Genomic DNA, 26767 nt, shown 5'->3' with positions numbered 1-26767 from the left:
CCAGCTCTGGCCTCTGGGACTCTAAATCCCCTCAGGGATTCTCAAGCTGTGCTCTGGAGCCCCAGCAGCTGCCTGCAAAGCAGGAAGCAGCCAGAGAGCAAAGCTCAGGGGGGAAGGCAGGAGCCTGTGGGGAGCAAGGGTGGCACAGCCAGCAGCCCTGGGGCTGGGCACTGCCTGGGGCTGGGCACTGCTGGGGGGCTGGGCATTGATTGGGGCTGGGCACTGCTGGGGGGCTGGGCACTGCCTGGGGGGGCTGTGAGCAACCTGCTGTGGTGTGAGGTGTCCCTGCCCATGGCAGGGGCTTGGAGCTGGCTGAGCCCTGAGCTCCCTTCCCCCCCTGCCAGCTGTGGGGCTGCGGGGCCTGGTCCATGGGGTGGTGTTAGCTCACGGGCTGGCCTGGCTGATCTCAGAGGCCTGCTCCAGCCTCACTAACTCTGTGACTGTGCAGAAGGGCTGCTGGGATGAGTGCTCCTGGCCCTCCCCAGCCCCCCATGCAGCTGGGGCTGGGGGCCAGCAGCAGCCCCAGCGCAGGAGGATACTCTTCTTGCGGTCGTCGTAGGAGAGGCAGGGCAGGACGGCCGTCAGGATCCCCGAGGAGTAAGGCAGCATCACCCTGCCGGCCAGCTGGATGAACTCCCTCATCCAGCACATGGCTGTCAGCTGCAGCAGGTCATCTGCAAGACAAGGGCCCTGTCAGAGCTGGGCCCCAGCCTCTTCAACATCCTCATTGATGATCTGGAGGAGGGGATGGAGTCAGTCATCAGCAAGTTTGCAGCTGACAGCAAGCTGGGAGCAGAGGTTGGTCAGTGAGAGGGCAGAAGGGCTCTGCAGAGGGACCTTGCCAGGCTGGGCAGATGGGCAGAGGCCAACAGGATGGCATTCAACAAGTCCAAGTGCCAGGGGCTGCACTTTGGACACAACAACCCCAGGCAGAGCTACAGGCTGGGGGCAGAGTGGCTGAGAACTGCCAAAGAGAGAGAGAGCTGGGGGTGCTAATTGACAGCTGCCTGAACAGGAGGCAGCAGTGTGCCCAGGGGGCCAAGAAGGCCAAGGGCATCCTGGCCTGCAGCAGGAGCAGTGTGGCCAGCAGGAGCAGGGAGGTCATTATGCCCCTGTACACTGCTTTGGTTAGGCCACCCCTTGAGTCCTGTGTCCAGCTCTGCGACCCTCAATTTAGGAAGGACATTGAGAGACTTGAATGTGTCCAGAGAAGGGCAACAAGGCTGGGGAGAGGCCTTGAGCACAGCCCTGTGAGGAGAGGCTGAGGGAGCTGGGGTTGCTTAGCCTGGAGAGGAGGAGGCTCAGGGGAGACCTTCTTGCTCTCTGCAACTCCCTGCAGGGAGGTTGGAGCCAGGTGGGGGTTGGGCTCTTCTCCCAGGCACCCAGCACCAGAACAAGAGGACACAGTCTCAAGCTGTGCCAGGGGAGGTTTAGACTCGAGGTGAGGAGAAAGTTCTTCACAGAGAGAGTCATTCATCATTGGGATGTGCTGCGCAGGGAGATGGTGGAGTCCCCATCCCTGGAGGTGTTCCAGAGGGGATTGGATGTGGCACTTGGTGCCATGGTCTGGTCATGAGGTCTGTGGTGCCAGCTTGGACTCAATGATCCTCGAGGTCCTTTCCAACCTAAGTTATACTGTGATACTGTGATAATGTGATACTGTAAAGGGCCAGGCAGAGCTGAGGGCAAGCACAGCAGCAGCAGCAGGGCAAACTCCTCAGAGGCTGAAGAGAGGAGGTGAGCAGAGAATAGGATGGGGAGAGGGACAGACCAGACCAAGTTGGAAGAGACCTTCAAGATCATTGTGTCCAACCCATCAACCAATGCAACACCACCTAAACAACTCAACCATGGCACTAAGTACCCCATCAATTCTCCTCCTGAGCACCTCCAGGGATGGGGACTCCACCACCTCCCTGGGCAGCACATCCCAAGGGCCAACAACTCTCTCTGGGAAGAACTTTCGTCTCCCCTCCAGCCTGAACCTCCCCTGGCACAGCTTGAGACTGTGTCCTCTTGTTCTGGGGCTGGCTGCCTGGGAGAAGAGCCCAACCCCCACCTGGCTCCAACCTCCCTGCAGGGAGTTGCAGAGAGCAAGAAGGTCTCCCCTGAGCCTCCTCTTCTCCAGGCTAAGCAACCCCAGCTCCCTCAGCCTCTCCTCACAGGGCTGTGCCCCAGACCCCTCCCCAGCTTTCTTGCCCTTCTCTGGACACCTTCCAGCAGCTCAACCTCTTTCCTAAGCTGAGGAGCCCAGAGCTGGACACAGGACTCAAGGGGTGGCCTGAGCAGTGCTGAGCACAGGGCAGGATGAGCTCCCTGCTCCTGCTGGCCACACTGCTCCTGCTGCAGGCCAGGATGCCCTTGGCCTTCTTGGCCCCCTGGGCACACTGCTGCCTCCTGTTCAGCTGCTCTCCACCACTCCCCCCAGCTCCCTCTCTGCCTGGCTGCTCTCAGCCACTCTGCCCCCAGCCTGTAGCACTGCCTGGGGTTGCTGTGGCCAAAGTGCAGCCCCTGGCACTTGGCTGTGTTCAATCTCCTGCCCTTGGCCTCTGCCCATCTGCCCAGCCTGGCAAGGTCCCTCTGCAGAGCTCTCCTCCCCTCTCACAGCTCAACTCCTGCCCCCAGCTTGCTGTCAGCTGCAAACTCACTGCTGCTGGACTCCATCCCCTCCTCCAGATCATCAGTGAGGATATTGATCAGGCTGGGGCCCAGCACTGCTCCCTGGGGCACACCACTGGTGCCTGGCTGCCAGCTGGCTGTGGCACCATTCACCACCACTCTCTGGGCTCAGCCTCCAGCCACTTCCTCACCCAGCTCAGAGTGCTGCTGTCCCAGCCAGGGGCTGACAGCTTGGCCAGGAGCTTGCTGGGGGGGATGGTGGCAAAGGCCTTGCTGCAGTCCAGGCAGACCACATCCACAGCCTGCCCCACAGCCCCCAGGCAGTGCCCTGGGCATGGAAGGAGCTCAGGTTGCTCAGGCAGGACCTGCCCTTCCTAACCCCATGCTTCCCCCTTCCCTCTTCTCCAACCAGCCTTGCACTGAAACACCACTGCTAGAGCTGGGCCACCCAGAACCACTCTGCCTGTGCACCCAGGGCCAGCAGGGGGCTTGGAACTGGATAAAGCCTCACCCCTGGAGGTGTCTGCAGCCAGGCTGGAGGTGGCTGTGAGCAAACTGCTGTGGTGTGAGGTGCTGGGAGGTGTCCAGAGCAGGGCCAGGAGGCTGAGCAGAGGGCTGGAGCTGCTCTGCTCTGAGCACAGCCTGAGAGAGTTGGGGTTGTGCAGGCTGCAGAGGAGAAGGCTTCAGGGAGACCTTCTGGTGGCCTTCCAGGGGCTGCAGGGGGCTGCAGGAAAGCTGGGGAGGGACTTTGGAGGGGGTGAGGGAGGGACAGGCCTGGGGGGGATGGAGCCAAAGGAGCAGTGGGGAGCTGGAGATTGGCTGTGAGGAAGAAGTTGTTGGGCAGGAGGGTGGTGAGAGCCTGGCCCAGGCTGCCCAGGGAGGTGGTGGAAGCCTCCTGCTGATGCCTGGAGGTGTTTGCAGCCAGGCTGGAGGTGGCTGTGAGCAAGCTGCTGTGGGGTGAGGTGTCCCTGCCCATGGCAGGGGCTTGGAGCTGGCTGAGCCTTGGGGTCCCTTCCAGCTCTGCCAGCTCTGGCCTCTGGGACTCTAAATCCCCTCAAGGATTCTCAAGCTGTGCTCTGGAGCCCCAGCAGCTGCCTGCAAAGCAGGAAGCAGCCAGAGAGCAAAGCTCAGGGGGGAAGGCAGCAGCCTGTGGGGAGCAAGGGTGGCACAGCCAGCAGCCCTGGGGCTGGGCACTGCCTGGGGCTGGGAAGGAGGCTGGGCAATGGTGCCAACCCTGGCAGAGCCACCTCTGACTTCCAGCAGGATTTGCACTCACAGTGAGCAACAGGAAAGGCAAATGGGTGAGGTGCTGAAGGGCCCAGCTGGGAGACTCCTGGCCTGGAGGAGGAGGCTGAGAGGAGAGCTCCTTGCCCTCCACAGCTCCCTGAAAGAAGTTTGGAGCCAGCTGGGGCTTGGGCTCTGCTCCCCAGGCTCAGGGGGAGAGGAACTGGGCTGAAACTGTGCCAGGGGAGGCTGAGGTTGGAGAGAAGGAACAATTCCTTTGGTGGCAGAGTGGTCAGAGCCTGGCAGAGGCTGCCCAGGGAGTCCCCATGGCTGGGGGGGTTGTACTTCTGGGCTCCTGACTGCCAGCAGGAGCCTGAGGAGCTGCAGCAGGGCCAGGGAAGGGCAAGCAAGGTGGGGAAGGGTGTGGAGAAGAGGGCTGGGGAGGAGCAGCTGAGGGCCCTGGGGGGGTTTGGTGTGGAGCAGAGGAGGCTGAGGGAGACCTCCTTGCTCTCTGCAGCTCCCTGAGAGGAGGCTGCAGCCAGCTGGGGCTTGGGCTCTGCTCCCCAGGCTCAGGGGATGGAAGGAGAGGAACTGAGCTGAAACTGTGCCAGGGGAGGCTGAGGTTGGAGAGGAGGAACAATTCCTTTGGTGCCAGAGTGGTCAGGGCCTGGCAGAGGCTGCCCAGGGAGGTGGTGGAGTCCCCATGGCTGGAGGGGTCCCAGAGCCCTGTGCCCATGGCACTGGGGGCCAGGGGCTTGTGGCCAAGGGGGGGTTGGGTTGGTGCTTGGACCTGGAGGCCCTCAGAGAGCTTTCCCAAGGCAAAGCCACTCTGTGGTTACAGCAGTGGGCACCACTCAGCTGGGGCTGGGCACTCACCTGCTGCCTGGCAGTGGATCACCAGGATGTTGGCCATGTCAGCAAACTTGACACTGGAAGGGTTCTTCTTGATCTCCTTGAGGAACTCCCCAAGAGCCACCTCACACCTGGGGGAGAGGCAGAGCTGTGGGGCAAGGGCTCCAGCAGCTTGGCCTGCAGGGCAACCAACCTCCTGCACATCCCTCCAGGGATGCTGAGGCCACAGAAGGGCCACAGGGAGGGAGGAGGCTGAGAAGCTCTCTCTGCCTCAAGCCCAGAGGCTGCCCACAGCTGCCAGAGTGGAGGCAAGGACAGCCCAGGAGCCCTCAGAGCCACACAGGCTTTGGGGAGGTCAAGGTGGGCAGCAGGTGGCACCCAAAGTCCTTCTCCCTTGGCATGTGGACACTGGGGAAGCAGCAGGGAGGCTCAGGGGGAGCTGAGAGCTGGTGGGAGGTGGAGCTGGATGACATTTGAGCTTCCCCCCCTTCCAAGCCTGGCTTGGCAGCAGCCTCACCACTTCCCTATGCTCTCTACACCCAGCCTGGCTGCTCTCTCCCAGCCCAAGCCAAGCCCCTCTGCCCTCCCTCAGAGCTTCCAGCCCCTCCTGGCCTTCCCAGTGCCTCTGTCCTGAGACCAGCAACCTGGCTGAGGAGCCAGGCCCCTGCAGCCTGCTGCTCTTGGGCAGCCAGCAGCAGCTGGAGGAGGCTCCCACGCTGCAGGCTCCCTCCCTGGCTGCTCAGAGCTCATCCCAGAGGCCCCTGCAGCTCTGACACTGGGGCAGGCAACAGCTCAGCTGAGCCAAAAGCAAGGCCATGCTGCCCTCCACAGCCACAGCAAGCTGGGGGAGGGAGAGGTCCTTGCCAAGGCCACTTTTATCTGCAGAGCAAGGCAGCCAGGCTGCTCCACCTCCCACCACACTCCTGGGGGGGTTGCTGCAGCCACCCAGGAGAGCTGAGAGGAGAGCTGAAGGGGGTGGGAGGCAGACAGTGCCCCAGACCCAGCCCTCCACACTCACATTTTCCTTATCTCCTTGCTGTTGTCCCCCAGGATCTGGAAGAGCCCATCCAGGATTTCTGGCAGGTAATCCAAGAGGTTGATGTCAGGCACAGACTCCAGGACCAGGATCTAGCTCAGGGGAGGAAGGAGAGCAGAGGTTGAGGTGCTGGGAGGAGCTCACTAACACCACCAGCACCAAGCTGGCCTGACCCTGAGCAGGGCTCAGAGCTGAGCTGGGTGGGACAGGGTGAAGCAGAAGAGGCCAGCATGGAGCTGCCCACCTTGGGAAGGCTCTAAGCTGGGGCAGGAAGCAGGGCAGGAATGGCAGCCAAGCCCAGGGCCAGAAAAGGAGAGGGAGAGCAGAGGCAGACATCTGCCCCCCAGGGCCTGGCCAGGCACTCAGAGCTCCTGCCTGCTGCAGAAAGCAAGCAGAGGCAGCTTGGCCCCTGCAGAGCCAGGTCCCCCCCAGCACAGCAGGTGACAGAGGGCAGGCTGGCACTGGCCCTGCTGAGCCTGGGGCCTCCAGGGCACAGCTGGCACCAGCCATGCCTTGGGCACCTCCCTACCTTGGCCTGCAGCAGGCTGGCAGAAGGGAAGGCTGAGGAGAGACCTCCACAGCTCCCTGAGAGGAGGCTGGAGCCAGCTGGGGGTTGGGCTCTGCTCCCAAGGAAGAAGAGGAACTGGCCACAGGCTGCCCCAGGGGAGGTTTGGGCTGGACATGAGGAACAACCTCTTCCTCAAAAGGCCTGGGGCAGGCTGCCCAGGGCAGTGGTGGAGTTCCCCAGCCCTGGAGGGGACTGAAAAGCTGTGGAGGAGTGGTGCTGAGGGCCACGGGGGAGAGGTGAGCTGGCAGGGCAGGACCTGCTGCTCTTGAAGGACTTCCTCCAAGCAAAGCAGCTCTGGGACTCCCTGAGTGCCTGCAGAGCTGCCAGCTCCTCTGCAAGCAGGCAGCCACACTGAGGGGGCTCTGGAGGAGGCAGCTGCAGCCCCAGCCATGGAGATCCTCAAGGAGAGGCTGGACAGGGCTCTGGGCAGCCTGAGCTAGGGGAGGAGCCTGGAATCCTACAGTAAGGTTGGGAAAGGCCTCAGGGATCATCAAGTCCAACCTGGCACCCAGCACCTGCTGGCTGCTAAACCATGGCACCAAGTGCCACATCCAATCCCCTCCTGAGCACCTCCAGGGATGGGGACTCCACCACCTCCCTGGGCAGCACATCCCCAGGGCCAATCTCTCTCTCTGGGAAGAACTTTCTCCTCCCCTCCAGCCTGAACCTCCCCTGGCACAGCTTGAGACTGTGTCCTCTTGTTCTGCTGCTGGCTGCCTGGGAGAAGAGCCCAACCCCCACCTGGCTCCAACCTCCCTGCAGGGAGTTGCAGAGAGCAAGAAGGTCTCCCCTGAGCCTCCTCTTCTCCAGGCTAAGCAACCCCAGCTCCCTCAGCCTCTCCTCACAGGGCTGTGCCCCAGACCCCTCCCCAGCTTTCTTGCCCTTCTCTGGACACCTTCCAGCAGCTCAACCTCTTTCCTAACCTCAGGAGCCCAGAGCTGGACACAGGACTCAAGGGGTGGCCTGAGCAGTGCTGAGCACAGGGCAGGATGAGCTCCCTGCTCCTGCTGGCCACACTGCTCCTGCTGCAGGCCAGGATGCCCTTGGCCTTCTTGGCCCCCTGGGCACACTGCTGCCTCCTGTTCAGCTGCTCTCCACCACTGCCCCCAGCTCCCTCTCTGCCTGGCTGCTCTCAGCCACTCTGCCCCCAGCCTGTAGCACTGCCTGGGGTTGCTGTGGCCAAAGTGCAGCCCCTGGCACTTGGATGTGTTCAATCTCCTGCCCTTGGCCTCTGCCCATCTGCCCAGCCTGGCAAGGTCCCTCTGCAGAGCTCTCCTCCCCTCTCACAGCTCAACTCCTGCCCCCAGCTTGCTGTCAGCTGCAAACTCACTGCTGCTGGACTCCATCCCCTCCTCCAGATCATCAATGAGGATATTGATCAGGCTGGGGCCCAGCACTGCTCCCTGGGGCACACCACTGGTGCCTGGCTGCCAGCTGGCTGTGGCACCATTCACCACCACTCTCTGGGCTCAGCCTCCAGCCACTTCCTAACCCAGCTCAGGGAAGACTCCCTCCTTGGCTCCTGCTGGCCACACTGCTCCTGATGCAGAGCTGCAACCTTGGCCCAGGGCAGGAGGGGCACAGCCCTGTGAGGAGAGGCTGAGGGAGCTGGGGTTGCTTAGCCTGGAGAAGAGGAGGCTCAGGGGAGACCTTCTTGCTCTCTGCAACTCCCTGCAGGGAGGTTGGAGCCAGGTGGGGGTTGGGCTCTTCTCCCAGGCACCCAGCAGCAGAACAAGAGGACACAGTCTCAAGCTGTGCCAGGGGAGGTTTAGGCTGGAGGTAAGGGAGAAGTTCTTCCCAGCAAGAGAGATTGGCCCTTGGGATGTGCTGCCCAGGGAGGTGATGGAGTCCCCATCCCTGGAGGTGTTTAGGCAGAGCCTGGCTGAGGCCCTTGGTGCCATGGCTGAGTTGATCAGATGGTGCTGGGGGATAGGTTGGGCTGGATGAGCTCTGAGGACATTTCCAGCCTGGTTAATTCTGTTCTGTGCTATTGTATCCTGTTCTTTTCTGCCTATTCTGTCCTGTTCTGTGCTGTGGGGGGGAGGGGGCAGGCAGGGGGGGCCCAGGGGGTACCTACCCAGGAGATGATGAACTGCCGGGCGTACTGGTTGTTGGAGTAGATCCTCTCCCGCAGCAGGGGGATGAAGCCAACCAGGTCAAACTGGCTGCTCTCTGTCACAATGTCCTGCAGAGCCCAAACAGAAGGGGTTAGGACAGACAGACAGACACACACCACCACACTCCCCCCAACCTTGCAGCCAGCCCCCCTCCCCTCCCTTCCTCCCACTCAGCCTTTTGCTTCGAGAGCCAGGAGAGGAGAAGCGATGCCGCCGAGCTGCCGCCTGGGAGGGGAGCGGAGGGGAAGGAAGGCTCTGGCTTGGAAGGGACCCCCAAAGGGCATCCTGCCCAACCCCCCCTGCAGCCAGCAGGGGCAGCCCCAGCTCCAGAGCTCAGCCAGTCCCAGCCCCTGCCCTCAGCAGGGACATCCCCAGCTGCAGCAGCTTGCCCACAGCCCTCTCCAGCCTCACCTTGAGGATCTCCAGGCCTGGAGCCTCAAGCACCTCCCTGGGCAGCCTGCTGCAGTGCTCCAGCAGCCTCCTGGGGCAGAACTTGTTCCTCACATCTAACCTCCATCTGCTCTGCTCTAGCCTGAAGCCATTGCCCCTGCAGGCCTTTGGGAGCAGTCTCTCTGCAGCCTTCCTGCAGCCCCCTCCAGGTGCTGGCAGGCTGCTCTGAGGTCTCCCTGGAGCCTTCCCTGCTCCAGGCTGCACAGCCCCAGCTCCCTCAGCCTGGCCCCACAGCAGAGCTGCTCCAAGACCCTCAGCATTTCTTGGGGCCTCCTCTGGAGCCTCTGCAGCAGCTCCAGGCCCTGCCTGTGCTGAGGGCTCCAGAGCTGCACACAGCACTGCAGCTGAGCTCTCAGCAGAGCAGAGTGGCAGAATCCCCTCTCTGGCAATGCTGCTTTGGATGCAGCCCAGGCTGCCCTTGGCCTTCTGTGCTGCAGGCTCCCACTGCCTGCTCCTGGCCAGCTCCTGCCCCCCCAGCACCCCCAAGGCCTTTTCCTCAGGGCTGCTTGCTCTGCCCTCCTCCCCCAGCCTGTGGTGACAGTGAGGATGGTTCCAGCCCAGGGGCAGGACCTGCCCTTGCTCTCTTGAGCTGCAGGAGCTTCACCTGGGCACCACCTCTCCAGCTTGGCCATGCCCCTCTGGATGCCCTCCTGTCCCCTCTGGGGTATGGGCAGCACCCTCAGCTGGGTGCCATCTGCAGCCCTGCTGCTGCTGCCCTCAATCTATAGCACTGGCAGCCACATCCAGCAGCACAGAGCCCAGCTGCCTCAGCCTGGCCTCACAGCACAGCTCCTCCAGCCCCTTGGCACTCCTCATGGCCCTCCCCTGGCCCTGCTGCTGGAAACTGCCCTGGGGCAGGGCTGAACTGAGCTTGGGCTGCACAGGAGGAGGAGCAGGCTTCCCAGCTCAGCACACAGGAGCAAGCACCTCTGACCCAAGCACGTGTGGCAAGGGCAGCAGGATCCCCCTGGCTCCCCTGGGAAGCTCTTCCCCCGGGCTTGGTGTGCTCTGCTGCTTGGTTGAGCCCCTTGCAGCAGTGCTGTGGAGCAGATCTCCCAGCAGGCAGGCTCTGCAGCAGGCTGCCTCCCCTGCTGGGCCAACAAAGGAGGAGCTGGCAGGATGCCACCCACCCCTGAAGGGCAGAAAAGGAACTGGGAGCTCTGTGAGAGGACAACAAAGCCCTCAGCAGGCAGGAGAGAAAGAGGAAGCCCTGCTCTGAAGCAGGAGCAGAGCAGCTCTGCTCATCTGGCTCCTTGCTTAGGCAAGGGAGGGAAAGCAGAGGAACAGCCCCTGGGCTGCAACCTGCTGGCACCAGAATCACTCAATGGGTTGGGCAGGAAAGGACCTTCAAAGCTCATCCAAGCCCCCCCTGCCCCCAGCAGGGACATCCCCAACCCCAGCAGGCTGCTCCCCAGCCCCACACCACCTCACCTGCACTGGTGCCAGCCATGGGGCAGCTCCCAGCCCTGCAGGGCAGCCTGGGCCAGGCTCTCCCCACCCTCAGGGCCAACCATTTCTCCCTTCTCCCCACTCTTCATCTCCCTCTTTCAGTTCAAACCATCCCCCCCTTGGCCTGGCACAAGAGGCCCTGCTCCAGCCTCTGTCTCCAGCTTGCTTGGAGGCCACCAGAAGGTCTCCCTGGAGCCTTCTTTCCTCCAGGTTGACCAATGCCAGCTCTCTCAAGCCTGGCCTCCCAGCAGAGGTGCTCCAGCCCCCTGGCTCACAAACCTTTCTGTCCCTGGCCCCAGAGCCCTGCAGCTGGCACTGTGATGGCCTCACAGCTCCTCACCCAGCTGCCCCAGGTCACCGCCAGGCCCCGGAGCCGGGCAGAGGAAGAGCTGTTTGGGCCCAGCAGCCACAGGGGCTGCTGCTGCCCTGGGGATGGCTTTAGCTGCTGCAGCCCTGGGGAGCAGGGGGAGATGCCCCAGCCCCAGGCAGGATCTGCCTGCAGGCTCAGGATCTGCCTGCAGGCTCAGGTGGGGGGCAGGGGGGAGTACCTTGAGCAGGCGATCCAGGAGCTCCGAGCCGCTCTTGACGTTGGGGTCAGGGTCTGCAGCCAGCTGGGGGGGGACACAAACAAGAGACACTGCAGCAGGGGGGGGGGTGGGCCCAGCTCTGCTCCCCCCACCCCCCCAAACTCCCTCAGCCTGCCAGCACACCCTGGGCAGCTGCTTTGTGCCACACAGAAGGCTCTGGGCCAGAAGGGAGCTCCAGAGCTCAGCCAGTCCCAGCCCCTGCCCTCAGCAGGGACATCCCCAGCTGCAGCAGCTTGCCCACAGCCCTCTCCTGCCTCACCTTGAGGATCTCCAGGCCTGGAGCCTCAAGCACCTCCCTGGGCAGCCTGCTGCAGTGCTCCAGCAGCCTCCTGGGGCAGAACTTGTTCCTCACATCCAACCTCCAGCTGCTCTGCTCTGGGCTGAAGCCATTGCCCCTGCAGGCCTTTGGGAGCAGTCTCCCTGCAGCCTTCCTGCAGCCCCCTCCAGGTCCTGGCAGGCTGCTCTGAGGTCTCCCTGGAGCCTTCCCTGCTCCAGGCTGCACAGCCCCAGCTCCCTCAGCCTGGCCCCACAGCAGAGCTGCTCCAAGCCCCTCAGCATTTCTTGGGGCCTCCTCTGGAGCCTCTGCAGCAGCTCCAGGCCCTGCCTGTGCTGAGGGCTCCAGAGCTGCACACAGCACTGCAGCTGAGCTCTCAGCAGAGCAGAGTGGCAGAATCCCCTCTCTGGCAATGCTGCTTTGGATGCAGCCCAGGCTGCCCTTGGCCTTCTGTGCTGCAGGCTCCCACTGCCTGCTCCTGGCCAGCTCCTGCCCCCCCAGCACCCCCAAGGCCTTTTCCTCAGGGCTGCTTGCTCTGCCCTCCTCCCCCAGCCTGTGGTGACAGTGAGGATGGTTCCAGCCCAGGGGCAGGACCTGCCCTTGCTCTCTTGAGCCTCAGGAGTTCCACCTGGGCACCACCTCTTGCCCAGGTGCCTCTGGATGCCCTCCTGCCCCTCTGGCACACCCACAGCACCACTCAGCCTGGTGCCATCTGCAGCCCTGCTGCTAGTGCCCTCAATCTATGGCACTGGCAGCCACATCCAGCAGCACAGAGCCCAGCAGGAACCCCTGAGAGATTCTCTCCCTGCTCCCCACCCCCTCCTCATTTAGCTCCAATCCCACCCAGATGCTAAAGGTATCTCAGACACCCCTGAGAGCCTTACTCAGGCTGGGATGGGGGGGAACAAATCAAGCCCCCCATCACCTCCTCCAGCTATGCAAGGTTCTATGGGCCAACCCCCACCACCCTCCCAAGTGGCCAAGAAACAGCAGATGCCAATGGAAAGCTGCAAGGGCAAACACACAGAGGGATGGATTTGACCTCACAGGAGCAGCCCCAAGGCTGGAGAGCTGAGGAACCACCTCAGCTGCAGCAGCCCTGCTGACCTTCCTCCCTACACCTCCTCCACCAGGAGAAACAAAACACAGCAGGGAGGGGGGACACAGAGAACAAGGTGTCCAGGGCAGCCCAGCAGCCACACCACCAGCAGCCAGCCTGCTGCTGCAGACAGAGCTCAGCTGGACATCCTGCCTGGGGCAAGGCAAAGCACTCTGCTTGGAGAGGAGACCTTGGAGAAGTGGCTTTGTGTGACCCAGAGGAGGCAAAGCCCAGAGGGCAAGCCTGACTCCCCCAGCAGAGCAAAGGAAACCACAGACAATCACAGTATCATAGCATCAGTCAGGGCTGGAAGGGACCACAAGGATCAGCCAGTGCCAACCCCCCTGCCATGGGCAGGGACACCCCACACTACATCAGGCTGCCCAGAGCCTCAGCCAGCCTGGCCTTAAACACCTCCAGGGACAGGGCCCCAACCACCTCCCTGGACAACCCATTCCAGGCCTTCACCACTCTCATGGGGAAGAACTTCCTCCTCACCTCCAGCCTCAATCTCCCCACCTCCAGCTTCATTCCATTCCCCCTACTCCTATCACTGCCTGAGATCCTGAGCAGTCCCTCCCCAGCCTTCCTGGAGCCCCCTGCAGATCCTGGAAGGCCACAATGAGGTCACCTCAGAGCCTTCTCTTCTGCAGACTGAACAGCCCCAACTCCTTCAGTCTGTCCTCACAGGAGAGGTGCTCCAGCCCTCTGCTCATCCTCCTGGCCCTGCTCTGGACACCTTCCAGCACCTCCACATCCCTCTTGCAATAGGGGCTCCAGAACTGGAGGCAGGACTCCAGCTGGGGTCTCCCCAGAGCTGAGCAGAGGGGGAGAATCACCTCCCTTGCCCTGCTGGCCACACTTCTCCTGCTGCAGCCCAGGCTCTGGTTGGCTTTCTGGGCTGCAAGTGCACACTGAGAGCTCCTGGTGAGCTTCTCCTCCCCCTGCACCCCCAAGGCTCTCTCCTCAGGGCTGCTTTCCAGCCAGTCCCTGCCCAGAGAACCATGGGGTTGGAAAAGCCTTCTGAGATCACCCAGCCCAACCAGCAACCCAACCCCAACCATGGTCACCAAACCAGGGCCCCAAGTGCCATGGCCACAGGGTTCTGGATCACCTCCAGCCGTGGGGACTCCGCCACCACCCTGGGCAGCCTCTGGAACAGCACAGACATTGCTGCCCCCCTTCCACCACACACCCTTCAGCCTTGCCTCAGCACCTGGCACCTTCCCAGCCTCCCTTCAGCCCTCCCCAGCCAGCTCAGCAGGACACTCACAGCCAGCCTGCAGCACCAGAGGCCTTGCAGCCAGCAGCAGCTGCTCCTGGCTCAGCAGCCCCAGGACAAGCAGCAGCCTCAACATGCAGCAGCTCCCTCCTGCCTCACAGGCACAGCACAGCCTCTGCTGCTGCCACCCTGGGATGGCTTTCACCTGGCACAGACCTCTGCCTCTGCACAAAGCTTGGGCCCTGCCTTCCTCCTCCTCCTCCTCCTCACACCTCCCCCACATGCCTTTCCAGCTTGGTCAGATCAAACCAGAGAGTTGTTTGGGTTGGGAATGGCCTCTGAGGGCATCCAGCCCAGCACCAACCCAACCCCACCACAGCCCCAAGTGCCATGGCCACAGGGCTCTGCAACCCCTCCAGCCATGGGGACTCCACCACCTCCCTGGGCAGCCTCTGCCAGGCCCTGACCACTCTGCCACCAAAGGAATTGTTCCTCCTCTCCAACCTCAGCCTCCCCTGGCACAATTCTACCCCCTGAGAGGAGGGGAGAAGAGCTCAACCCCAGCTGGCTCCAAGCTCCTCTCGGGGAGCTGCAGGGAGCAAAGAGCTCTCCCCACAGCCTCCTCTTCCCCGGGGGGGGACAGCCCACACCTCGAGCCAAGCACACCAGGGGAGGAGAGGGGAAGCTTCCTACCTTGCTGAGGCCATCGAAGAGGACATTGAAGTGTGGCAGGACAGAGCCCCTGGCCACCTTGACGATGTTGTAGAGAGCCTCGCAGGCGTAGTAGCGCAGGCGGCTGTCGGCGTCGTTGAAGCAGGTCAGCACCGGCTCGATCAGCTCCTTCAGGTACAGCCCAGAGTCCTGCTGGGGCCACAGCCCTGCTCAGCACCAGCCCCTGCTCAGCACCAGGCCCTGCTCAGCACCAGCCCACAGGGAAAGGCAGCTGAGCCTCCCCTGACACAGCCCAGAGCCCTGCTCAGCACCAGCCCACAGGGAAAGGCAGCTGAGCCTCCCCTGGCACAGCCCAGAGCCCTGCTCAGCACCAGCCCCTGCTCAGCACCAGCCCACAGGGGAAGGCAGCTGAGCCTCCCCTGGCACAGCCCAGAGCCCTGCTCAGCACCAGGCCCTGCTCAGCACCAACCCACAGGGAAAGGCAGCTGAGCCTCCCCTGGCACAGCCCAGAGCCCTACTGGCCTCACAGCCCTGCTCAGCTCAGCACCACCCCACAGGGAAAGGCAGCTGAGCTCCAACCACAGCAACCCCCAGCTCCAGCCACCCTGAGCTCCAACCACCCCAGGGCTCCAGCTCCTGCCACCCCTGGGCTCCAGACCCCCCAGCTCCAGCCACTCCGGGCTCCAGCCACAGCCACCCCCAGGCTCCAGCCACCCCCAGGCTCCAGCCACCCCCAGGCTCCAGCCACAGCCACCCCCCGGGCTCCAGCAACCCCCAGGCTCCAGCCACAGCCACCCCCTGGGCTCCAGCCACCCCCAGGCTCCAGCCACCCCCGGGCTCCAACCAAGCCCTGGGCTCTGGCCACCACCACCCCTAGGCCCCAGCCACCCCTGGGCCCCAGCCACCACCAACCCTGGGCTCCAACCACCCCCTGGGCTCCAGCCACCCCCGGGCTCCGGCCACCCCCAGACTCTGGCCACCGCCACCCCTGGGCTCCAGCCACCCCGGGCTCCAGCCACGGCCACCCCCAGGCTCTGGCCACCCCCAGGCTCTGGCCACTGCCACTCCTGGGCTCCAGCCACCCCCGGGCTCCAGCCACGGCCACCCCCCGGGCTCCAGCAACCCCCAGGCTCCAGCCACGGCCACCCCCCGGGCTCCAGCAACCCCCAGGCTCCAGCCACGGCCACCCCCCGGGCTCCAGCAACCCCCAGGCTCCAGCCACGGCCACCCCCTGGGCTCCAGCCACCCCCAGGCTCCAGCCACTGCCACCCCTGGGCTCCGGCCACCACCACCCCCGGGCTCCAGCCACCCCCTGGGCTCCAGCCACGGCCACCCCCAGGCTCCAGCCACGGCTACCCCCCGGGCCCCAGCCACCCCTGGGCTCTGACCACCGCCACCCATGGGCTCCAGCCACCCCGGGCTCCAGCCACGGCCACCCCCAGGCTCTGGCCACCCCCAGGCTCTGGCCACTGCCACTCCTGGGCTCCAGCCACCCCCGGGCTCCAGCCACGGCCACCCCCAGGCTCTGGCCACCCCCAGGCTCTGACCACCGCCACCCATGGGCTCCAGCCACCCCGGGCTCCAGCCACGGCCACCCCCAGGCTCTGGCCACCCCCAGGCTCTGGCCACTGCCACTCCTGGGCTCCAGCCACCCCCGGGCTCTGGGCCCCAGCCACCCCCGGGCTCCAGCCACTGCCACCCCTGGGCTCCGGCCACCCCCGGGCTCCAGCCACTGCCACCCCTGGGCTCCGGCCACCCCCGGGCTCCAGCCACTGCCACCCCCTGGGTTCCAGCCACCCCTGGGCCTCAGCCATCCCCAGGCTCCAGCCACCGCCACCCATGGGCTCCAGCCCCCCCCCAGCTCCAGCCACAGGCACCCCCAGGCTCCAGCCACCACCACCCCCGGGGCTGCAGCCATCCCCGGGCTCCAGCCACCCCCAGGCCCCAGCCACCCCCACCCCCAGGCTCCAGCCACCCCCCAGGCTCCAGCCACCCCCACCCCTGGGCCCCAGCCACCCCTGGGCTCCGGCCATGGCCACCCCTGGGCTCCAGCCACCCCCGGGCTCCAGCCACCCCAACCCCTGGGCTCCAGCCACCCCTGGGCACCAGACACCCCTGGGCTCCAGCCATCGCCACCCCCGGGCTCCAGCCACCCCCAGGCTCCAGCCACAGCCCCTCCTGGCTCCCAGCAGCCTCAGAAGGCTGAGCAGCCCCGCCAGGGCAGCTGGCCCCACCTTGCCCAGGGCGATGGAGCAGGCAGCCAGGCCGATGAGCCCTCCCTTGCGGCTGTGGGGGTGCTGGGAGAGGGCAAACTCCTGGGAGAGGATCTGGATGACGTGCTGGATCTGGGAGGTGTTGTTCTGAGCCACGAACTCCCGCACCAGCCTGTGGACACACAACGGGGGGGGCAGGGGGGAGCCCCCAGGCACCTTGAGCCTCTGCCCAGGGCAGGCCCTCAGGGGCTCAGCTGCCAGCCAGCAGCCTGCCCAGCTGGCACAGACAGCCACAGGCAACCTGGCTGGGCTCAGCAATGCTGGGTGCAGCAGGGCAGGAGCAAAGGGGGGTGGGGAGGATTGTGCCCTGGGACTCAGCTCTGCCGAGGCCACACCTGGAGCCTGGGCACCTCCCTACGAGAGGGATGTGGAGGTGCTGGAGCCAGGGCAGAGCAGGGCAAGGAAGGTTAGTCAGTTAGAGGGTAGAAAAGCTCTGCAGAGGGACCTTGCCAGGCTGGGCAGAGGCCAACAGGATGGCATTCAACAAGTCCAAGTGCCAGGGGCTGCACTTTGGCCACAGCAACCCCAGGCAGTGCTACAGGCTGGGGGCAGAGTGGCTGAGAGCAGCCAGGCAGAGAGGGAGCTGGGGGTGCTGATTGACAGCTGCCTGAACAGGAGCCAGCAGTGTGCCCAGGGGGCCAAGAAGGCCAAGGGCATCCTGGCCTGCATTAGGAACAGTGTGGCCAGCAGGAGCAGGAAAGTCATTGTACCCTGTGCTCAGCACTGCTCAGGCCACCCCTTGAGTCCTGTGTCCAGCTCTGGGCTCCTCAGTTCAAGAAGGACATTGAGAGACTTGAAGGTGTCCAGAGAAGGGCAAGAAAGCTGGGGAGAGGCCTTGAGCACAGCCCTGTGAGGAGAGGCTGAGGGAGCTGGGGTTGCTTAGCCTGGAGAAGAGGAGGCTCAGGGGTGACCTCATTGCTCTCTGCAACTCCCTGAAGGGAGGTTGTAGCCAGGTGGGGGTTGGGCAGGTTGTAGCCAGGTGGGAAGATCCCAGGCAAGCAGCACCAGAACAAGAGGACACAGTCTCAAGCTGTGCCAGGGGAGGTTCAGGCTGGAGGGGAGCAGAAAGTTCTTCCCAGATAGAGTTGTTGGCCATTGGGATGTGCTGCCCAGGGAGGTGGTGGAGTCCCCATCCCTGAAGGTGTTCAAGAGGGGATTGGATGTGGCACTTGGTGCCATGGTCTGGTCATGAGGTCTGTGGTGACAGCTTGGACTCAATGATCCTCGAGGTCTCTTCCAACCTTAGTGATACTGTGAGACTGTGGAAGCTGGGAAGGGTCTGGGGAAGAAATCTCATGGAGAGAGCCTGAAGGAGCTGGGGATGGGCAGGGAGAGACAGAGGAGGCTGAGGGGAGACCTCACTGCTGTCTGCAGCTCCCTGAGAGGAGGTGGTGGAGAGGCTGCTGCTGGGCTCTTCTCCCAGGTCATTAGTGACAGGACAAGAGGGAATGGCCTCAAGCTGCCACTGGGAAGGTTCAGACTGGACATTAGGGAAGGTTTTTCCCCATCCAGAGTGGTCAGGGATTGGAAAGTGCTGCCCAGGGAGGTGGTGGAGGCCCCAAGCCTGGCTGTGTTTTGAGGTGGTTTGGATGTGGTGCCTGGGGCTATGGTTCAGGGGTGATCCTTAGCAGGGTAGGGCTCTGGATTGGACTTGGTGGTCCTGAGGGTCTCTCCCCACCTGCATGACTCTGTGGTGCTGTGCTTCTGCTTGTGGTGGCCATCAGAAACGGATGCTTGGCCACCATGGGGGCCAGAGGAAGCAGTACTGGAGTGAGGAAGGCTGAAGGAAGCCACAAGCAGAGCTCAGAGAACTGTCAGGCAAGGAAGGGAGCTCCAGGCTCAGCCAGCTCCAAGCCCCTGCCATGGGCAGGGACACCTCACACCAGGGCAGGTTGCTCACAGCCAGCTCCAGCCTGGCTGCAAACACCTCCGGGGTGGACGTTCAGATTCTAGATTAAGGCCCTTATAAATACATATGGTGGGCAGGAGATGGGAACATTCAGCCTGCCTGGCTGCTGGATGGCCTGAGCTGGCCTGAGCCAGCCCTGCAGTGGCCAGCGTGTCCCCAGAGCGCTCCAGGAGGGAGGGAGGGAAGGAGGGGGAGCTTGGGAGGCTCCCACACAAACTTTGGCTCTTCCTGCCAAGTTTGGAGGAGGAGAACCTCCCTGGACCCTCCTGGCCTGGCTGCAACAAGCAGAGTGTGGCCAGCAGGTCGAGGGAGGTCCTCCTCCCCCTCTGCTCTGCCCTGCTGAGGCCACATCTGGAGTAGGGAGGCCAGTTCTGGGCTCCCCAGGTCAAGAAGGACTTAGAAGCAGAGAGCTGGCAGGGCTGGAAGGGAGCTCAGGGCTAAGCCAGCTCCAAGCCCCCTGCCACAGGCAGGGACACCTCACACCAGGGCAGGTTGCTCACAGCCACCTCCAGCCCGGCTGCAAACACCTCCAGGGGTGAAGTTCAGATTCAACAGCAGCCCAGGGCCCCCCGGCTGCTCCCTGCCTGCAGTGTTCACGAACGAACTCAAGAGGGCGCCCAGAACCATCCAGCCCTGGCAGCGCGGGCACGGGCACAGGCAGCGCGGGCACAGACAGAGCGGGTACAGGCAGCGCGGGGCACAGGCAGCACAGACGGCGGCAGCGCAGGCACAAACAGCGCAGCCAGCGCAGCATTGGTGGTTCAGTGGTAGAATTCTCGCCTGCCACGCGGGAGGCCCGGGTTCGATTCCCGGCCAATGCACTTCGCACCTCACTTTTTGGCCCTGACACCACGCCACACCCCCACAGCCCTTCCCCCATGCCTCTGCCTCTCCGCATCACTGCTCCCTCCCCACCCCACCCTGCTGCCTCCCTGCTCCCTCCCCACCCCACCCTGCTGCCCCCCTGCTCCCTCCCCACCCCACACTGCTGCCCCCCTGCTCCCTCCCCACCCCACACTGCTGCATCCCTCCCCACCCCACCCTGCTGCCTCCCTCCCCACTCAGCCTTCCCCCACTCTCCTCTCTCCCAACCCACAGCTCCAGACAAACCCAGGCCCACAGCCTGCTCCTGCTGCTCCAACCCTAACCACTCCCCTGCCTCCACCAGGCTCCAGCAGGCTCCAGCAGCACCACAGCTCGGTGCCCTTCCACCACACACCCTTCAGCCTTGCCTCAGCACCTGGCACCTTCACAGCATCCCTCCAGCCCTCCCCAGCCAGCTCAGCAGGACACTCACAGCCAGCCTGCAGCACCAGAGGCCTTGCAGCCAGCAGCAGCTGCTCCTGGCTCAGCAGCCCCAGGACAAGCAGCAGCCTCAACATGCAGCAGCTCCCTCCTGCCTCACAGGCACAGCACAGCCTCTGCTGCTGCCACCCTGGGATGGCTTTCACCTGGCACAGACCTCTGCCTCTGCACAAAGCTTGGGCCCTGCCTTCCTCCTCCTCCTCCTCCTCCTCACACCTCCACCAAATGCTTGGCCAGATCAAACCAGAGAGTTGTTTGGGTTGGGAAAGGTCTCTGAGGTCATCCAGGCCAGCACCAACCCAACCCCACCACAGCCCCAAGTGCCATGGCCACAGGGCTCTGCAACCCCTCCAGCCATGGGGACTCCACCACCTCCCTGGGCAGCCTCTGCCAGGCCCTGACCACTCTGCCACCAAAGGAATTGTTCCTCCTCTCCAACCTCAGCCTCCCCTGCCACAGTTTCAGCCCAGTTCCTCTCCTTCCATCCCCTGAGCCTGGGGAGCAGAGCCCAAGCCCCAGCTGGCTGCAGCCTCCTCTCAGGGAGCTGCAGAGAGCAAGGAGGTCTCCCTCAGCCTCCTCTGCTCCACACCAAACCCCCCCAGGGCCCTCAGCTGCTCCTCCCCAGCCCTTTCCCCAGCTGTCCTGACCCCCAATCAGCCTATTTTGGGGGAGGGTCTAAGCCAACCCCCAATGCCAGTGCCTGGGACAGGGTAAGTCAGAGCAGAGCTGCTTGGCCAAGGCAAGTTGTGCCAGTCCTGCCAGTGAGAGCAGCAGGGCAGGTCCTGAGGCCCCTGCTGCCACACAGCTCTCCCCAGACAGAGGAGAGAAGGAGGAGGAGGTGAAGGCCCAGAGGAGCAGCAGGGGTAAGGGCTTGGCTGCTGGGGTCTGCCTGGCACCTGAGCACCCCTGTCCCCAGAGCCATGGCTGCCTACTGCCCATGGCTCCCTCCCAGGCAGGACCCTGGGTGGCCAAAGCCTGGGGCTCCCCCCCCCCCCCATCCCCCTGCCAAGCCCTCAGCAGCTCCATTTCCCCCTCCCCAGCTGGATGCTCCCAGCCTCACCAGGGCTGCCCTCACCTCTGCACCTCAGCCTGCAGCTTGGCTCCCCCAGCCCAGCCCTGCCCCCCAAGCGGGGGTGCAGCTCTCCTCCACCAGCTGGGCCCCCAGGCAGTGCAGGGGCAGGACTCAGGCCTGCAGCAGAGCAAAGCTGTGCCCCAGGGCAGCACCAATGTGCCTGGAGGGAAGTGTTCCCGGCAGGCTGAGAGAGGTTCTCCTCTCCTCCCCTCCCTGCTGCTCTGCCCTCCTGGAGCCACAGCCAGAGACCTGGCTCCAGCTCTGGGCTCCCCAGCTCCAGAGAGGCAGAGAACTGCTGGAGAGAGCCCAGCAGAGGCTGCAGAGATCTCTGTGAGGAGCAAAGGCAGAGAGCCCTGGGGCAGAGAGCCCTGGGGCAGAGAGCCCTGGGGCAGAGAGCCCTGGGGCAGAGAGCCCTGGGGCAGAGAGCCCTGGGGCAGAGAGCCCTGGGGCAGAGAGCCCTGGGGCAGAGAGCCCTGGGGCAGAGAGCCCTGGGGCAGAGAGCCCTGGGGCAGAGCAGCCCCAGAGGGGAGCTGAGCAATGCTCAGCAGGAGCTGAAGGAGCTGTGGGGGGCAGGAGGCTGGGGCCAGGCTCTGCTCAGGGGTGCCCAGGGACAGACCAAGGGGCACAAACTGGCAGCCAGGAGGAGGAGAACCTTGTTTGGTGTGAGGCTGCTGGAGGCCTGGAGCAGGCTGCCCAGAGAGGTTGTGGAGCCTCCTGGTGTGGAGAGCTTCCAACCCCCCCTGGGCACTGTGCCCCTGGGCAGGCTGCTGGGGGTGCCCTGCTGGCTCCTGTTCAGCTGCTCTCCACCACTCCCCCCAGCTCCCTCTCTGCCTGGCTGCTCTCAGCCACTCTGCCCCCAGCTTGTGGCACTGCCTGGGGTTGCTGTGGCCAAAGTGCAGCCCCTGGCACTTGGATGTGTTCAATCTCCTGCCCTTGGCCTCTGCCCATCTGCCCAGCCTGGCAAGGTCCCTCTGCAGAGCCCTTCTGCCCTCTCACAGCTCAACTCCTGCCCCCAGCTTGCTGTCAGCTGCAAACTCACTGCTGCTGGACTCCATCCCCTCCTCCAGATAATCAATGAGGATATTGATCAGGCTGGGGCCCAGGAGGTTGCAGCTGAGCAGGAGGAGACCTTGTTTGGTGTGAGGGTGCTGGAGGCCTGCAGCAGGCTGCCCAGAGAGGTTGTGGAGCCTCCTGGAGAGCTTCCAACCCCCCCTGGGCACTGTGCCCCTGGGCAGGCTGCTGGGGGTGCCCTGCTGAGGCAGGGGGGGTTGGGCTGGGTGAGCCCCAGGGGTCCCTTCCAGCCCTCCCCATGCTGGGCTCTGTGTGCATGGCAGCTGCACAAGGGACCAGAAGCTAAACAAGGCCCAGGGGGGAGGGGGACTCCAGAAGAGCCTTCCTGGCCTGCTGTAGGGAAGGTTCCTGGTGCTGGGTGATGCTGAGCAGCACCTGGACACCTCAAGCTGCTTCTGGCTGTGGGGAAAGGGCCAAGAGCTGCCCCAGCTGCTCAGCTGCAGTGCAACTGAGCTTCCCAGGGGGGACTCAGGGCTGGGAGCAGAGCTCAGCTTGCTGCTGCTTGCCTTCTGCTGCAGGGCTTGGTAGCCCCTGGCCTGGAGGGGGGAGCTGGGGAGCTCATGGAGGTGCTGAACACCCTCCTGGAGAGCAGGGATGGTGTTGGCTACCTCCCCCCACACCCCAGCACCCAGGGGATCCCAGGATGGGAAGCTGCAGAGCTCAGGGGCTTGGTCACCCATCTGGAGGGGTGGCTAAAGGCAGCTTGATGGCTTGCTCTGAGCTCCTGCCCCTGGGAGCCCAATTCTGAAGCTGATGGAGCTGGGGGGAGCTGATGGAGCTGATGGAGCTGGGGTGGAGCTGATGGAGCTGGGGTGGAGCTGATGGAGCTGGGGTGGAGCTGATGGAGCTGGGGTGGAGCTGATGGAGCTGGGGTGGAGCTGATGGAGCTGGGGTGGAGCTGATGGAGCTGGGGTGGAGCTGCCCCCAGTGCAGATGCCAGGCCCAGGGTGTGCCCTTGGGGAGGCTGCCCCTGGCTCTCCTCACAGAGACTGCTGGGAAGGGACCTCTGAGGATCAACTCCAACCTCCCTGCCAGGGCAGGGCACCTGCAGAAGGGCACCCAGGAGCACAGCCAGGCAGGGCTTGAGGGGCTCCAGAGACGGAGGTGCCCAGGGCCAGGAGGTGCCCAAGGCCAGGAGGTGGACGTGCCCAGGGCCAGGAGGTGGAGGTGCCTGCAGCCCTAGGGCCAGGAGACTGAGGTGCCCAGGGCAGGCAGGTGCCCAAGGCCAGGAGGAAGAGGTGCCCGGGGCAGGGAGGTGCAGGTGCCCAGGGCAGGGAGGTGCCCAAGGCCAGGAGGAGGAGGTGCCCAGGGCAGGGAGGTGCCCAAGGCCAGGAGGAGGAGGTGCCCAGGGCAGGGAGGTGCCCGGGGCCAGGAGGAGGAGGTGCCCGGGGCCGGGAGGGACCAGGAGATGGAGGTGCCTGCAGCCCTGGGGCTGGGAGGAGGAGATGCCCAGGGCCAGGAGGTGCTCAGGAGGTGCCCAGGGCAGGGAGGTGCCCAGGGCAGGGAGGTGGAGGTGCCCAGGGCAGGGAGGTGCCCAGGGCAGGGAGGTGGAGGTGCCCAGGGCCGGGAGGGACCAGGAGATGGAGGTGCCTGCAGCCCTGGGGCTGGGAGGAGGAGATGCCCAGGGCCAGGAGGTGCTCAGGAGGTGCCCAGGGCTGTGAGGTGCCTGCAGCCTGGAAGGGAAGGGAGCTGGAAGGGAACCTCACAGACACTGCCCCAGGCCTGGGGGTGCTGACCTGCAGCCCCCTGGCCTGGATCCCTCTGCCCTGACCTCAGCCTCCTCCCTTCCCCGGCAGACCTCCTTGCCCTGCTGTGGCAACCGCAGGAGGAAGCCAGGAGCAGCCAGGTGAGAGCCATTGGGGCCGGGAAGGTGGCAGCCTGGGGCAGCAAGAGCAGGGCAGCAGCTCTTCACCTCCTGGCTGCTGCCTTGAGCAGCCCCCAGCCGTGCTGGGGCTCCGTGACAGCACCCAGGGGAGAGCGAGGAGACCCCGAGGGACCGGCACAGCTGGCACCAGGGAGGGCACAGCCATGGCAGCAGGCACCTGCAGCCTCTCCCATCCCCTCAGGGGTGAGGGGGCAGCAGGCACTGCCCAGCTCTGCTGGGGCAGGAGCTCAGGGCAGGGCGGCACAGCAGGCACGGGGTGATGGGCATGGGGCCGCGGATGGGCACAGCTGCCTGGGGATGGGCACAGGGCCTGGGATGGGCACAGCTGCCTGGGGATGGGCACAGCTGCCTGGGGTCCCTCAGGGGCAGGGCACAGAGCTGGCCACCTGCCCAAGCACCACAGAAGAGCAAGTGCCACGGCCCCGGGGGCACCACGATCACACTGAGCTGTCTGTGAGGGGCTGCCAGGCACGACTCTCACCCTGGCACACCTGCCCTGCCCCAGCAGGTCCTCTGCTGGTGCCCAGGAGCTGACGAGCTGGGAGGTTAACTTGGGTGCCCTGGATGGCAGATGGGCAGAGCCCCTCCTGCACAGGCACTGGCACCTGACCCGGGGCACCCTGCCACCCCTGCCTGTGCCCCCGGGCACGCAGCCCCCCAGGGACCCTCTGCAGTCACCAACTCCTCCGCAGCCTCTCGGTGCGCCCGGGGGGACTACTGCCACCGGGACCCTCCGGCTCCTCTGGGGCTCAGCCCTTCCACCGGGAGCCCTCCGGCTCCTCCTCCGGGGCTCAGCCCTTCCACCGGGACCCCTCCGGCTCCTCCTCCGGGGCTCAGCCCCTTCCACCGGGAGCCCTCCGGCTGCTCCGGGGCTCAGCCCTTCCACCGGGAGCCCTCCGGCTGCTCCTCCGGGGCTCAGCCCTTCCACCGGGACCCCTCTGGCTCCTCCTCCGGGGCTCAGCCCTTCCACCGGGACCCATCCGGGGCTCAGCCCTTCCACCGGGACCCCTCCGGCTCCTCCTCCGGGGCTCAGCCCTTCCACCGGGACCCCTCCGGGGCTCAGCCCCTTCCACCGGGACCCTCCGGCTCCTCCTCCGGGGCTCAGCCCTTCCACCGGGACCCCTCCGGGGCTCAGCCCCTTCCACCGGGACCCTCCGGCTCCTCCTCCGGGGCTCAGCCCTTCCACCGGGACCCTCCAGTTTCCGAGGAGGTGAACCCCCCAGAACCTGCAGGTGGCCGCAGGGTGTCCCCAGCCATCGCACCCCCTCCCCCCGCCCGGGGAGCCGCTCCGGTCCCCTCCCGCGGTCAGACCCACGGTGTACGGCGAGAACCGGGCACGCCCCCCCAGCATCCCGAGCCGGGCTCCCAACCCCTCCGGGGCCGCAGGGTGGCCCCGGGACCCTACCCCCGGCCTGCCGCTCAAGGCCGGAGCGGCGGGCCGGTCTGCGCTGCCGGTGGCCCCGCATCACCGCCCCTCGTTCCCCCGCCGGTAACGCCGCCGCCGCTTCCTCACTTCTCGATCTCCAGCGCCGCCACCTTCCTCTTCTCGTAGAGTTTGTCGTTCAGCGCCCGCACCACGCTGGGCGCCAGCGGCGCCAGGTCCCGCTCCGTGTTCATGGCCCCGGCCGCCGCCGCCGCCGCCGCCGCTGCTCCCCCCCCGGCAGCCGCTCCCCGCAGCCGGCCCCGCTCCGGGACCCGCCGCCGGCGGCCACGTGACCCCCGCGCGGCCGCCCCACGTGACCCCCCGGCGCGCCGCCCCACGTGACCTCCCCACCACACACACCCCCCCACCGACCATCAACCTTTCCCCCCAACATACGCACAGCCCTCGCCGCACAGCGCCCCCTGGCGGCGCGGCGGAACTCCTGCTGGCCGCTCGGCAGCGCCGGGGAGGAGCTGCGGAGCCTGGAGAGGCTGAATCGCGGCAAGGGGGCAGGGCAGGGCAGGGCAGGGCAGGGCAGGGCAGGGCAGGGCAAGGCAGGGCAGACCAGGGCAGGACAGAGCAGGGCAGGGCAGGGCAGGACAGGGCAGGGCAGGACAGAGCAAGGCAGGGCAGGACAGGGCAGGGCAGGACAGAGCAAGGCAGGGCAGAGCAGGACAGAGCAAGGCAGGGCAAGGCAGGGCAGGGCAGGGCTGGGCAGAGCAGGATGGAATAGAATAGAATAGAATAGAATAGAATAGAATAGAATAGAATAGAATAGAATAGAATAGAATAGAATAGAATGAACCAGGATGGAAGAGAGCTCAGAGGTCATCCAGTCCAACCTCTCACCCAGCACCATCTGATCAACTCAACCATGGCACCAAGGGCCTCAGCCAGGCTCTCCCTAAACACTTCCAGGGATGGGGACTCCACCACCTCCCTGGGCAGCACATCCCAAGGGCCAATCTCACTTGCTGGGAAGAACTTCTTCCTAACCTCCAGCCTGAACCTCCCCTGGCACAGCTTGAGACTGTGTCCTCTTGTTCTGGGGCTGGCTGCGTGGGAGAAGAGCCCAACCCCCACCTGGCTACAACCTCCCTGCAGGGAGTTGCAGAGAGCAAGAAGGTCTCCCCTGAGCCTCCTCTTCTCCAGGCTAAGCAACCCCAGCTCCCTCAGCCTCTCCTCACAGGGCTGCGCCCCAGACCCCTCCCCAGCTTTCTTGCCCTTCTCTGGACACCTTCCAGCAGCTCAACCTCTTTCCTGACCTGAGGAGCCCAGAGCTGGACACAGGACTCAAGCGGTGGCCTGAGCAGTGCTGAGCACAGGGCAGGATGAGCTCCCTGCTCCTGCTGGCCACACTGCTCCTGCTGCAGGCCAGGATGCCCTTGGCCTTCTTGGCCCCCTGGGCACACTGCTGCCTCCTGTTCAGCTGCTCTCCACCACTCCCCCCAGCTCCCTCTCTGCCTGGCTGCTCTCAGCCACTCTGCCCCCAGCCTGTAGCTCTGCCTGGGGTTGCTGTGGCCAAAGTGCAGCCCCTGGCACTTGGCTGTGTTCAATCTCCTGCCCTTGGCCTCTGCCCATCTGCCCAGCCTGGCAAGGTCCCTCTGCAGAGCTCTCCTCCCCTCTCACAGCTCAACTCCTGCCCCCAGCTTGCTGTCAG

General features: G+C 64.9%; 1 protein-coding gene and 1 non-coding gene across 2 annotated transcripts; one reads left to right on the top strand and one right to left on the bottom strand.

The window, feature by feature from the left end:
• Positions 1 to 539: 539 nt before the first annotated feature.
• On the bottom strand, positions 540 to 25386 carry VAC14 (VAC14 component of PIKFYVE complex; the record flags this gene model as incomplete). Its single annotated transcript, XM_068170992.1, has 8 exons — positions 25198 to 25386; positions 16404 to 16554; positions 14191 to 14358; positions 10864 to 10926; positions 8377 to 8484; positions 5714 to 5823; positions 4720 to 4826; positions 540 to 674 (listed from the first exon to the last, which is right to left on the bottom strand). Coding segments are annotated over exons 1-8 (946 nt in total), but the record flags the coding sequence as incomplete, so codon positions are not given.
• Positions 19102 to 19172, top strand: TRNAG-GCC (transfer RNA glycine (anticodon GCC)). Its single transcript has one exon. It is a non-coding gene; the product is annotated as a tRNA-Gly (tRNA).
• Positions 25387 to 26767: the final 1381 nt, after the last annotated feature.

Source organism: Melanerpes formicivorus, unplaced genomic scaffold (assembly GCF_026170545.1).
Source record: "Melanerpes formicivorus ecotype bairdi unplaced genomic scaffold, bMelFor1.0.p_v2 SCAF_1112, whole genome shotgun sequence".
Lineage (NCBI taxonomy): Eukaryota > Metazoa > Chordata > Aves > Piciformes > Picidae > Melanerpes > Melanerpes formicivorus.
The sequence above is the reverse complement of the archived record's forward strand: the minus strand, read 5'-3'. Positions and strand labels throughout refer to the sequence as shown.